At 54.5% G+C, this 13,568-nt stretch overlaps 1 protein-coding gene across 1 annotated transcript in view; it reads right to left on the reverse strand.

The window, feature by feature from the left end:
* Positions 1-13,568, reverse strand: part of PRKCZ (protein kinase C zeta) — a 103,877-nt gene that overhangs the window by 10,375 nt on the left and 79,934 nt on the right. The window contains exons 9-10 of the mRNA XM_028108404.2: positions 11,974-12,162; positions 9,016-9,113 (exon numbers count right to left, since the gene is read on the reverse strand). Coding sequence (XP_027964205.1) covers positions 9,016-9,113; positions 11,974-12,162 — 287 coding nt within the window. The remainder of the gene's footprint in view (positions 1-9,015; positions 9,114-11,973; positions 12,163-13,568) is intronic.

Below are 13,568 nucleotides of genomic sequence, written 5' to 3' on the forward strand. Positions count from 1 at the left end.
GCTGCTGGCCCACTTTGGTGGTGCCTTTCCGTAACAGGGATAAACCTGACACCACTTCCAGAGAAAATAACAAAACACACAAATTCTGGGAAAATATCGACAGCCTCAGGGAGCTGAAAAATGAAGGGGGCGTTTCAAAATGTAGAGAAGTGGAAGCAGGGCGCCTGGGTGGCTCAGTTGGTTAAGCAACTGCCTTCGGCTCAGGTCATGATCCTGGAGTCCCGGGATCGAGTCCCGCATCGGGCTCCCTGCTCTGCAGGGAGTCTGCTTCTCCCTCTGACCCTCTTCCCTCTCGTGCTCTCTATCTCTCATTCTCTCTCTCTCTCAAATAAATAAATAAATAAATCTTAAAAAAAATAAATAAATTTAGAAGTGGAAGCAAAGGTAGTTTTGTTTCCTATCTGGGGGAAAGCCTACCATGGGCATTGGGGGGGTTGGTCCCCTGTCCCAGGAAGCCCCTGATCAAGGGATTTGTTCACTTGGCAAAGTTTATCGCCCAGTGACAGCGGAGGACCTTGGTTTTCTTTCCACGGAGGCTGCAGACGTAAGGCTTTTGGTTTGCTTTTTTTCTTTTTTTGGCCTACAGATAAACCTTAAGACTACTTTTGACATTTCTTCAGAGCAAAACTGTACCAGAACCACGCGACGCTGATTCTCTGACGATGATGCTCCCTGTGACTCAGGGCTGGCTGCCGTGTCCACGGCTGAGCCCCGTGGGGTCCACCTCCTGCTCGGGGGCGCCTGGCGTATGCGGCAGTTCACGGCGTGGCTTGGGAACGGCACGTGTCCTTGTACCCATGGCCCTGGGTCACGTGGCCACACCCAACCCGGAAGGGGGAGGGTGACGGGTCCAGAGGCCCGGGGCTGCCCGCCAAGCTCAGATGGCCGCACTAGGCCAGACTCTCCCCCAGTCTGCTCGGACGCTGCACCAGGAAGGGAAAGAAGCAGGGCTGTGGAGTGGGGTCAGTTCCTAACCCCCCCGGCCCTGGTCACCCAGACGGGAACCTGGGGGCTGCGGCCCCTGCTGGCTGGAATAAACGTGGGCATAGGAGGGCACTCACAGAACCCCCGGGCGAGAGCCGGACGCGGACTTGCTCCTTAGGGCCGAGGACCTACCACACCCTCCCCCACATCACCCCTGCCCCCCTCCCCCCCCATGGAATAAAGTACCCAGCCCCCACACATCGGCTCAGAGGGAAAGACCGATACCGTAAGACAAGAGTATGCTCAGGTCAACAGGTGATGCTATAAACTAGGAGCTGGTCATGTCCAGTCCGCCACCTGTTTGTAAATAAAGTTTTACTGCATGTGTCTATCGTCACGGACCGTGTATGGCTGTCTTTGCACCACGACGAATACTTCCGACACAAACTGCGTGGTCCTCAAAGGTGAAAATACTATCTGGCCCTTTGAGAAAAAGTGCTAACTGCTAGTACACAACACGAGAACAGCTTTTACAGCCCTCCCTGAACCTCAGGCTGTAGACTCAGCACGTCTGTGCATTAACGTTTAACCCAGAGACTACGAGCCAGACGGGGAAGCGGGGGCACCAGAGAGGTAAGGGAACGTCAGCACCAGGAAAACGTAAACTTCATGTTCACAAAAACTGGGAGGCAAGAGGGGTAGCTCCTCTCCCCAAACCCCAGGCCCCAGTCGTCCCAATGCAATTTAAATGTTCTAGAGAATAAATGAGAAAATTCAAAAATCCAGTAAAGACTGCACAAGAGAGAGAGTACAGATCAAAACCGGAATGAGCATTAGCGGAAACCCGCATATGAACCATCCGTAAACAGAGTCTAAAAGCACAGAAGGGGAACGATATGCGGAGAGCAGCCCAGCCTCCCAGGGAGTCGAGCATCCATCAACACTAGTTACACTTCGTGATGGTGCAACTCACGGGTTTAGGAGCCCTGAGGACTCAAACCCATCACAACCACCTCCCTCCAGGCGAGAAGACTTTGGAAACACTTCCACGTTCTTTCCTGACAGTAAACGAGAAATCGATGTAAATGTCCTTAATGACTCTCCCAGCCGGGTCCTGGCCTGTCCTCTCTCAGCCTATCTAGAACCTTCTGCCAACTACTGGGGCTGAGAGCCTGCAAGCTGCACCCCCCGCCCCCGGCTCCTTGGCCACAGGGGGCCCTGGAGGAGACCAGGCGACAGGCGTTCAAGGGGCAGGAGGGGATGGCTCCTGTGTCCAGCAGCTTGGCGGGCAGGGGGCGCGCACCTCTTCTGTGGATCCCAGTGTGGCAGCCGCAGGTGGGGACATGGGTCTCTGCTGTCCCCAACCTCCTACAGCCTCTTGTGGTAGCAAATGCCAAGGCTGCCTGTCTAAAACCTGCAGGGCTGTTTGGTTCTGCTTTTCCCACCACAGCCGATGGTGCACTCACGGTGCAAACACCAGGACGTTCCCACGAGGTCAGGAAGAAGCCAGGCTTGCCGGCCACCACCAGCCACCGCACGCAGTAGGCACAGGCCGTGTCATCGGAGACCAGTAAGCAGGCATGGGCTGGAAAGGAGGGTTCATCCGTCTACCGACGTCCTAACTGCACACCTGAAAACCCAGGAGAACCACCGCCCGGCTCAGGAGGCACCGAGCACAACGCGGACACGGGAGCCGCACACGAGGTGCTGGCCGCTCTGCTGGGAGGAAAGAATTCAGCGGAAATGAGTGACGAGTGCTCAGGACAGACATTATGCCAGGAAGTGAAGACTCTGCATGACTAAAATGTTACCCACATTGAAAAGTAAGGAGCAACAAGGAAGACACAAGATGCAAAACAAGGGCCGCGACACACCGGGCACCGCGCATCTGCAGAGGGACCTCCTCCTGGGCACTTCCCTGCACCGTACAATTGCACAGGGGCGCCTGGCCGGCTTGGTCGGAGCAGCGCGCGATGCTTGACCTCGGGCTCGTGAGTCTGAGCCCCCCGTTGGGCGTAGAGATTGCTTAAAATAAAGAAGAACAAAAATAAAACTGCATCAAGTTTTTAAAAGAATCTATTCTTTCATGGGGTTTCTGATGTCACCAGGTAGTTGGCAAAAGCACAGTTTAGGTCCGCCCGGACAATTTCCTCAACAAGAGGAGCCCCTCGCGTCTGGGCCCTCATGCCTGCCCGAGGCCTGTCCTGGGCGAGGACACGAGGGGGCCCACGGCCTCACCCCAGTCAGGCCTCCACGCCCGGTCGGCACAGTCCCAGGACGCTACAGAGCAGGGCCCGCAGCCATGCTCTTCCGCTCCACGCATATGGCAATAACCCGTCTGCCCCAGTGCGGCCAGTTGCCTCCGGATTAGGAAGACACACCACCTGCTCGCACGTGAGAGTGGTGTGCGGTCCCCAGTGGATGGAGGCCAGTCCCCGAGGGTCCGTCCCTGCTCAGGGTTTTGGGACAATGCGTCGACGGCCACCGCAGTGTTTCTAAGAGCTGCGCCGTCTACATGTACTTGCAGAAGTCAGGCAAACCCCTCCGAAATCTCCTAACTGCCGCAGTGAGTCCCAGGCCACTTGGGACGGAAGAATCCTTCCTCCCCATGACGCCGCCCGGGCTGGGTTGTCCGCGGCCCTAGCCACCCTGCCCTGGGAGCCTGGGGGCTGGGACCGAATCTTAGCCGTTTTAGGCAAGCCAGATGGAATGGGAGCAAACTCAGGGCTTTGGCATCACCACCGCGCCTCAGAACAGAGGCTGAACCAATACCCCGCACGCACTCTGCTGCCTGTCACTCAACGTCTGCTCCTTCTATTCTGGGCTTCAATTAAATTATGACTTTAACAAATTTATTGTGTTTTGAAGGTGCAGTGACTCATGTGCTCACACGGACTCCCAAGGTCTCAGATGATTCCTGCTGCGCTCATGGCCTCCCTCCACTAGCAGAGGCCCCGAGAGAACTCGGTTTTCCTTTGAGCCCCCCGGGAGGCTTGACCTGGCCATGTCTCTGCTCACCTGCCTCTCCGCACGTCTACTATCACCCCCACTCGAGGCCTGACCTCCTCCAGCGGCCACCGTATCCACAACCACCCGCTGGACAGGTGCTCACACCGACCCCAGTGTCCCCCAGCTCTCCGTGTGCAGACCCTCACTTCCGCCCCGAGATCTCCACCGCGGTGTTGCTTGGGGCATCCTGCCACCCACTCCTTGGCATCAGGCGACACATACCGTCCTCAGCTCCGCTCTGAGGCTTCCTTCCAGGCCTCGATGTGCCCGTGTCTGGACCCTACACTGCCAGTCCTCCTAGGGACCGGGCAGCGGGCTTCCCCAACAGAACACCACCAGGGCCTCAGTTTCCCTGGAGCCTACGCGGTTGTGGATAGCTCCAGGATGACCCCTCACATCTCGAAGCCCCTGTCTCCTCCTTGTGAATACACACCACCTCCTCTGGGACTCATCCCTGTCCGCCTCGCCACACGCTGCTCCTTCACCACATTCCCACGCCCACACTGGAGCACCGGGGTCCCTCCCTGGGCCGGGGCCGTGCCTGAGCCCAGCTGAAGTCTCTCTGGAACTGCAGGCAAGTGTTCAGGTGTCCTTTATAAGGAAGAACACACAGAACAGCACCGGCTAAGTGGCATTTAATATCCAGATGCCACTTTGAACCAAGAACAATTCACTCAAGTGCTGAAGTCAGCACACAGCGCATGGAGCTCTTTCATTAACAAACAAGGTGTAACAGGTCCGCTCTTTTTTAGACAGTGAGCACATGTTCCACACGAAATGGGTGTAATATGATAACTCGAGGCACACAGTTAAAAGGTCGTATATCTCAGAGCAGTGAGCCAACTGTAAATATTTTAATGGCAGCTTGCTCATCTGAGATCTGAGATCATGCTAAGTGCGAGAAATGTCCCCAAACTGCAATTTTATGGGGGGACTTGCTAAAATAGTCACCTCAGCTACAATCTTTAGCCCATTTTTCCCAGAATAGCTCAAACAGAAGCAATTTTGTAGTTAATTTTCATCCTGGCCATTGTCTGGGAAGGATGGGCCGTCTGTGTGCTGTGGAGCACGTTCTTCCACAACGCAGATGTTTATCTTGTGTTAGAAACACCTGTTTTATGCTGTGTGTGGCGACACAATGCTGAGTAAAACCCAGGGATCCTATGTAGCTGTGAGCACAGAACGCAGCCGACCAGGGTGGGCGCTGGATTTGAAGGGGAGAGAAAAGAAACCTTTCTTTCTCCCCATCCTGAGGCCCTGGCAACGATCGCGCTCAGTGCAAGCTGCCGGCTCATTTGGCAGACTTCTACCGCAGCTGCCCCCCAGCACCAGGCTCGGCTCTGGTGGTTGGTCGTCCTGTCTGTCTGCAGGTGTGGCAGGTCGGGCTCCGCGGCCCCTGGAGACAGGCCCACGGCAAGGCCTCAGGACAGCGTGCTCTAGGCGGAGCCTACACCCCTCCCACAGCCCAGGAGCCGACGCGGCGGCCATGCGTACCCCCGCCAGGCGGAGCTCCCCCCCACGTGTCCGGTCCCTGCAGCTGCCCACACCCCTGCTTGCTGGGGCCTCATCACATTTCACGACTCCAGTCCCTGTGGGTGTCCTGCTGGCCGTGAGGGTTTGTGGGCACAGTGCTAATCACCCCCCGACCGTGACGGGGGACACAGCCCAGTGGTGCATCTGTTCAAAGGCCCAGCGCCAACATGGGCAAGGCCCTCACAGAGGCGCATTCTTTTTTTTTTTTTTTTAAAGATTTTATTTATTTATTTGAGAGAGAGAGAATGAGAGACAGAGAGCACAAGAGGGAAGAGGGTCAGAGGGAGAAGCAGACTCCCCGCCAAGCAGGGAGCCCGATGTGGGACTCGATCCCGGGACTCCAGGATCATGACCTGAGCCGAAGGCAGTCGCTCAACCAACTGAGCCACCCAGGCGCCCACAGAGGCGCATTCTATCAACGGTTCACCATGAGCTGGGCCTTGCTGTTAACATTTTAACATCTTACTAATCCCTGCAGCGACCCTAAGAGGCAGTGTCCCTGCTGCTCCCCTTTCCCAGAGGAGACTGGGGTACAGGCAGGTTACTCCGAGGTCGCACAGCTGACAAGAGGAGGGCTGGGCCTGCACCCCAGCTGTGGCTCCAGACCTCAGGAAAAACTGAGTGCTGTGTGCATGAGCGCCTCCCAGGCTCTGTTCCTGTGGGCTTCTCAGAGACTTCCTGACTCTGTGAGCAGCCATGCCCAAGACGCCTGTGCACAGCCACGCAGCGTAGCCCGTCTGCCAGAGGGTCACCCCGGCTCCTGGCTCCAGCCCGCGGACACCCGGCTCCAGCCCCCCAGACACCCTGGCTCCTGGCTCCAGCCCCCCAGACACCCCGAATCCCGGCTCCAGCCCCCCGGACACCCCGACTCCCGACTCCAGCCCCCCGGACACCCCGACTCCCGACTCCAGCCCCCCGGGGTCCCCGACTCCCGACTCCAGCCCCCTGGACACCCCGGCTTCTGACTCCAGTCCTCCAGACACCCCGTCTCCCGGCTCCAGCCCCCCGGACACCCCAACTCCTGGCTCCAGCCCCCTGGACACCCTGACTCCCGACTCCAGCCCCCCCCAGACACCCCGGCTCCCAGATCCAGCCCCCTGGACACCCCGGCTCCCCACTCCAGCCCCACCAAGACACCCCGGGTCCAGCCCCCCGACACCCTGGCTCCCGGCTCCAGCCCTGTGGCCAGTGCATGTGTGTCCCCATGCTGCAGCCTGCTCAGGCACGTGCAGGACTTTGAGCGTCCCTCCGAGCTGGCTGTAACATCTGCAACCCTCACTGATTCATGAGTCACAAAGAATGCGACATGTGTTCACTGTGTACTTGTACCAAGAACATGACTGTACCTTAAAAAGTATTTTTTAAGCAGCGTGACTGCCTACAAGGTGTCAGGTACCAAGCAAATGCTCGGGGCACAAGTGCACTCAGCGCCACCCTGCTCTCTCCAGGAGTGCACCACGGGCTGGGGACACAGGCACATACACACAGTTGGGGTCAAAGCAGGCACATAAAAACAGCCCAGGAGAGACACCCTATCCCGACTAACCAGGTGTTTAGAGCTTCTAGACAGACTGACAGATCCTGTAAAAATAAAAGAGACAAACTTGATGTCCTGGGATGTGACCTCCCCTCGTGAACGTTGTAAACAAATCTACGCGTCAGTCTGGTAAAGCAGAGAGGCTGTGTCATAGGATCACACACAAACACCGAAGGGATGAACTTGTTTTCAGTTCTACTTAGTGCACCTGGGAACGTGACAGGCAGACCATCTCCGGGGGCAGAAAGTGCTATGCTCTGGGCAACAGAGACATGCGTGACGTTGAAAGTCTGACCCTTTTACACCCACACCCTGACGAGTTCATACAGTAAAATCAACCATCAACCACAAAACAAAGTCTTCTGGAATCTCACCATTCAGGAAGTGTGGGGTTGGGATGGGTCGACTGCCCTCGGGCATATTCCAGAATTCCCCGAGACCCTGGTCAGAGCTACACAGACGCACGGGGAGAATGCACGGAACACAACCACAGGACCTTTCCAGAAGCTCTGAAGCAGGAGGGGTGGGGGAGGGCAGGGCCCACCTGGCGGCGTGACAAAGATGGACAGAGTGAAGGGACCCAGGATGGAGTTGGTCGCAGCAACCTCAGCCACAGGCCCAGGGGCCTGGACCGCATCCCAGAAGCAATTGGGGAAGTAATCAGAGGAGCTTCGAAGCAGGAGAAAGACATTTTAGATTTGTGTTTTCAAAATATGGCTCAACTCCAACATGGGGGAACTGACAGCCTGGGGAGCCCCAGGGACCAGATGCCCCAAAGAGGCTGTGGTCAGGGTTCAGGCAGGGGAGAAGGGAGGAATCTGAGACACGTTTAGGAGGCGGTATCAGTGAGATCCAGGGAGGAGACAACTACAGATCGGGGGGAAAGTCCATTCATCCCACAGCTGCTTTGCACGCACAGGTGGCAGCCAAGTCAGGTGGGTCAAGGGACTGAAGGTCAGGAGGGAGGTGAGGGCGCACGTGTTCGTGGGGGCGTACCAGTCACCAGTCTGATTTATAGCTGAGCTGAGTTACCACGAGCCGGACCGAGACTGTTATCCTCAGAAAGGCCTGCTTGCAAGGTGGCCCTTGGCTGGAGTCTGGGAACTTGACTGGTAGACAGCTCCCTCCACCGATAAAAACCTCCCCTGAATCTTAAGAGTGGTCTGCTGTGCGTACACAATATGGTTTATGCTGAACACCCGTTTTCCTTCTGGGAGTCTGGAATATTCTGTCACGTGCCAGCCCCCAGTAAAACCGCCAACGGTCACAATTCCTTGCCGGCCGGTTGTGGTCTGTGTGACTCCAACTCTTGGAAGCTCCCACCTGCTTTCCTCTCAACTCCACCCCAGGAGCCTCTTCCCTTTGCCAGTTCTGCTTTATACCCTCTCATGGCAAGAAATCTTAGCCTTGAGTCCTACTATGTGCTGGTCCTGTGAGTTCTGCGAAATCACTGAACCTGGGGGTGGTCTTGAAGACCCCGACACAGGATACAGTCGGTATTTTTTCAAATAAACAAACTGGGTGAGTTCAAGTCAGCGAGCTGAAAAGAATTCTAAACAGAGTATATAATGACTATCCTAGACCAGTGGTTTTCAAGCCTTTTGAAACAGTAGGATTCCAATATAAAGTTTTATTAAGTACAGTTGCTGGTATTTTTTAATTTATTCCACTTATTGGTAATATCCATGAGCACAGAAACCCACCTCCTGCCCACTATGGCATCCCAACACCTAACCCAGTGCCTCTACTCCTATACTCAGTAGGATGTTTTCAATAAATATTTTATAAATGCAATTAAATAACTTAGGTTCAAATCCACAAAATTTACTTAGTACAAGATACCAGCTGATGAGAACAACAAAGTTAGTTTGATGAACCAAACCAAACAAACAAACCCATACTTGCAATGGAGAGAACCCTAATACGATGGTGAAAACCTCATGCCTACTCAGCCGCCACACAGTTCAATTCAGAAATCAGGAGAATCTTAAAAATATGCTCTTTTTTCTTACCGACTTGTTGTCTGGAAGCAGGAGTGTAAGCCGACCAGGAAAGGGTTGCTGGATGCCTGCTCAAACACATGCTTCTCTGTCTGTACCCAGTCAATATCCTGAAATAGAAACCAGGTCATGTTAATGAGGCTCCTGAATACTCTTCATCCTTGAGAAGGGGAGGAAAGAGAGAAATGTCTCTCACCTCTACTTGTAAGTAGATAGTGCAGACAGGAAAGGAAAATGTCCATTAAGAAATAGATCACCACCACCATCCCCATCTCCACTACCATCCTATCATGTTCATCACCATCACCGCCACCATCATCATCACCACCACCATCATCATCACCACCATCACCACCACTATCATCATCATCACCACTATCACCATCATCACCACCATCATCACCATCATCACTACCATCATCATCACCATCACCACCATCATCATCACCATCATCATCATCACCACCATCACTATCATCACCATCACCATCATCATCACCACCATCACTATCACCACCAACATCACCATCACCATCACCACCACCATCACCATCATCAACATCACCACCATCACCATCATCATCATCACCATCATCATCACCACCACCACCATCACCATTATCACCATCATTATTACCACCATCGTCATCATCACCACTATCACCATCACCATCTTTGTCACCATCACCATCATCTGTCACCATCTCTACCCCCATCACCAGCTGTGTGCTGGCCTCTGAGCTACAAGCTCTCCAAGCACTGCCTCATGTGCTCCCCGTGACAGCCTTGGGAGGCTGGGTTTCATCTCCACTTAAGACATAAGGAAACAGGATGGATGCTTAAGCAGATTCCCCAGTGTCCCATGCCCATCTCTAGAGCACCAGCTCCTATCACAGGGCTGTCTCCCTCCCAATCCACGCTGGAATTTGGGGAAAGCTGCAAAGTCAAGTCTGTGCCTCCCTCTACACACTGGGGTTTCCCTGTGTGTCTCTGCTTCCTTCTGTCTATCTCAACTCCTCTCTGCCTTTCTCTAAAAGGACACCTCTCATTGGACTCACGGCCCACCTACATAATCCAGGATGATCTCCCCAAGATCCTAACTTAATTACATCTGCAAGGACCCCATTTCCAAATAAGTTCAGACTCACAGGTTCCAGGGGTTAGGATGTGGACATAACTTTTTGCAGGCCACCATCCAGCCCACTGCCGTGCCCCTACGGCCTAACGTCCACTGCCCAGACTCATGTCCACAGACACCAGGGTCTCTCACAGATGCACAAAGACATGCACATGATACATGGAGACATGGAGACACACACACAGCTTCTACTCACTGACTCCTAGAATCACATTTTTCTCAAGAGATCACCTAAAAGTCCCACCTCCACATCTTGGCCCACAGGGGACAATCTGAAGATGCCAAGAATGAACCAAAGCAGTGAGTGTGTCCTGAATGCCTTTTCTTTCAGTTCTACAAACTTGACCTCAGACACTCCACTAACTTTCCAGCTGGCCAGGGTTCCAGTAAGGGGATCTGGAATCATCTTGCTGCACTGCTGACGAGCAGTGAAGATGTGAGCAAGCCACTGCCTCCCAAGCCTCAGTCTCCTCAGCTGTGAGGTGTGGGTACCACCACTCACTTATGAGCTCAGCGCTCAGGGGCCAGCTGGGCAGTCTGTGCTCGCACAAATGCACCCTGCTGGTAGGGCAAGTAAAAGTTCTAGTTTAGCCCCAGCTCCTTCCTCCAAACCATGAGCCTGGGCCAGGGCTGGGGAGCCCTCCTGTGGTCTGCTGGGCCCACGGACACCAGGTTGCCTTGTACTACGGGGCCCAACAGCATTATTGCTGCCTATGCGTCAGTGCTTCCTCTGCTTCTAAGACACGGAGTCTGCGTTCAACTGTGAAAGAAAAAGACCAGAAGTACATGAAGCCAAGAAGCCCAGAGAGATGCTCAACATCACTAGTCGTTATGGAAATGCGGATCAAACCCAATGAGGTGCCACTTCTCACCCACCAGGGTCACGATAATCACAAACCAGAAAATGGCAAGCCCTGGAAAGGGTGTGCAAAGCTGGGACCCTCACACGCTGCTGGCGGGAACGTGAAACGGTGTACCTGCCCGGCACGGTTCGGTGGTTCCTCAAATAGGTCAGCGTGAATAACTCTACAACCCAGCAACTCCACTCCTAGGCAAACCCCTCAAGAACCAGAAACAGGGACTTGAACAAATACCCACACGTGAACATTCACCACGGCAGAGCTCACAGTCGCCAAAAGGTGAGCGCAACCCCAATCTCTATCAAGAGATGAACCAAATGTGGTCTACTCATAAAATGGATTATTATTCAGGCATAAAAAGCAATGAAGTTCTGGGAAGCCTGGGTGGCTCAGTCAGTTATGCACCTGCCTTCGGCTCAGGTCATGATCCTAGGGCCCTGGGATTGAGTCCTGCACTGGGCTCCCTGCTCAGCGGGGACTCTGCTTCTCCCTCTCCCTCTGCTCCTCCCCCTGCTCATGCACACGTGCTCTCTATCTCAAACAAAAATCTTAAAAAAAAAAAAGGGCAGTGAAGTTGTGATAGGCGTACTATGTGGAGGAACCTCGGAACATGATGCTCATTGCAAGAAGCCAGACACCAAGGGCCACACAGTGTGATTCCCTCTACAGGAAATGTCGAGGAAAGCTAAGTCCAGAGACAGAAGGCAGATGAGCGGTGCCAGGGGCAGGCCGTGGGGGGTGGGCACTCACGGACACAGGGTTCCCTTCTGGGGGGGGGATGACCGTGTCTTGGCATGAGACGGCGGTGACGCAGTGCCACATCGTGACTGCACCAAACGCCACATGAACGTATACTTTAAAATGGTTAAAATGGTGAATTTTGTTATGTGCGTTTTACTTCCATGGCAAGAAAGAAGCATGGGAGCCAGGATGAAGACCCCAAGTGGAGCGCGAGCCGGCGTCCACGCTCACCTCGTCATCGTGGACCAGGTCCTTCTTCACCACTTTCATGGCGTACATCTGATCATTCTTCTTCAGCCGCACCAGAAGGACCTTGGCGTAGCTCCCACGCCCGATGACCCTGATTAGGTCGAAGTCCTGCAGTCCGAGCCCCTGAGATATTTTGATTCCATCCATCCCATCGATAACCGGCTTGAGGTCCTGAGGACAAGAGAGAAGTGAGAAAGGAAAGACTCCTCCCTGCGGAGGTTAAGTCCCTGCGAGCAATTCCGCTCACAGGCTCTGACTCCACGACCACCCCAGACGCCCCACGCACAGCCCGTGGCCCACCACAGAGCATGTGGGTGCCCGGGGCCGGCTCCCAGGACAGGCTCCCTCACCAGCGCTTTCCTGGGGGCTATAACGCCTAACTAGCTGATGTCTGCAAAGCCCAGCCACAGCCCCGCGCAAGGGCTACAAGAACGAAAGAGAAAGGTGATCCGATTAAGAACAGAAGCTTCCCTCCTACGAATTATTTCTGGCAAGGGTATCTGTGGTGGAGGCAGGAGGTACCTAAGTGCTCCCGACTCATCCCAGATGCAGATGTTATGTTAATGAGACAACTTTTGAGAAGCCCCAGGCCACCTAAAGGTGGGACCAAGCAGGTGATTAGAAGCTTGGAACTCAGTCTCACCCCTGACCTCCGGGGATGGGAGAGGGGTCGGGGATTGAGTGCACTCTCCAACGGCCAATGACTTAATCAATCATGGCTCTGTAACGAAGTCTCCAAACAAACCCCAAAGGACGGGGGCTGGAGAGCTTCTGGTTGGTGGGCACGTGGCGGTGTGCCTGGACAGGGCATGGAGGCTCCGTACCCTTCCCCCATCCCTGACCTCATGCAGCGCTTCCTTCGGGCTGTTCCTGAACTACAGCCTTTTACCATAAGCTAGTAATCTATTAAGTAAAATGTTTCTCTTGAGTTCTGTGAGCTGCTCAAGCAAATTAATGGAACCCGTGGAAAGGGTCATGGGAACCTGATTTATAGCTGGTCGGTCAGAAGCACAGGGGACCACCTAGCCTGCAAGTGGCCTCTGACGGGGGGCAGTCTTGTGGGCCTAAGCCCTTGGGGTCTGATGCTAGCTCCAGGTAGATGGGGTCAGAATTGAGCGAAATTGTGGGACACCTGGTCAGTGTCCTCCAAGAATCGGAGAACTGCTTAGTGATGTGGAAAAAGTACAACAGACAAATAAAGGGTTTTATGAAAATAAAATCTGACAAAAACTGCAGCTCAAGAGCCAGCCCTGGACCCACTCTGCCATTTGGGCAGAGAGGGTGCTCGGGAACTGAACCCACAGCAGATACAGTGCCACACCTGGACCCTAAAGAGTCTCTGGGATGGCAGCCTCTGGAAGAGTCATAAAGGATGTGCCCCAGACAAGAGTGAGCTGTGCCACGGCAGCAGCCCATGTTTCTGGAGCCAGGTCCTGGGCTGGTGCACGCCCTCTCCTCTCTGCCCCCCAACAGACCAACTTCACCATACTGCACAGCCCACCCACCAAAGCAGGAGGGCCCCGTGCCCCATGTGGGCCATGCCCATGGGTGCCAACATCCTGTTGCTTCATGAGGTA

This window comes from Eumetopias jubatus, unplaced genomic scaffold, assembly GCF_037043125.1.
Source record: "Eumetopias jubatus isolate StellerSeaLion01/CBP00866 unplaced genomic scaffold, mEumJub1_p1.0 scaffold_4, whole genome shotgun sequence".
Taxonomy (NCBI): Eukaryota; Metazoa; Chordata; class Mammalia; order Carnivora; family Otariidae; genus Eumetopias; species Eumetopias jubatus.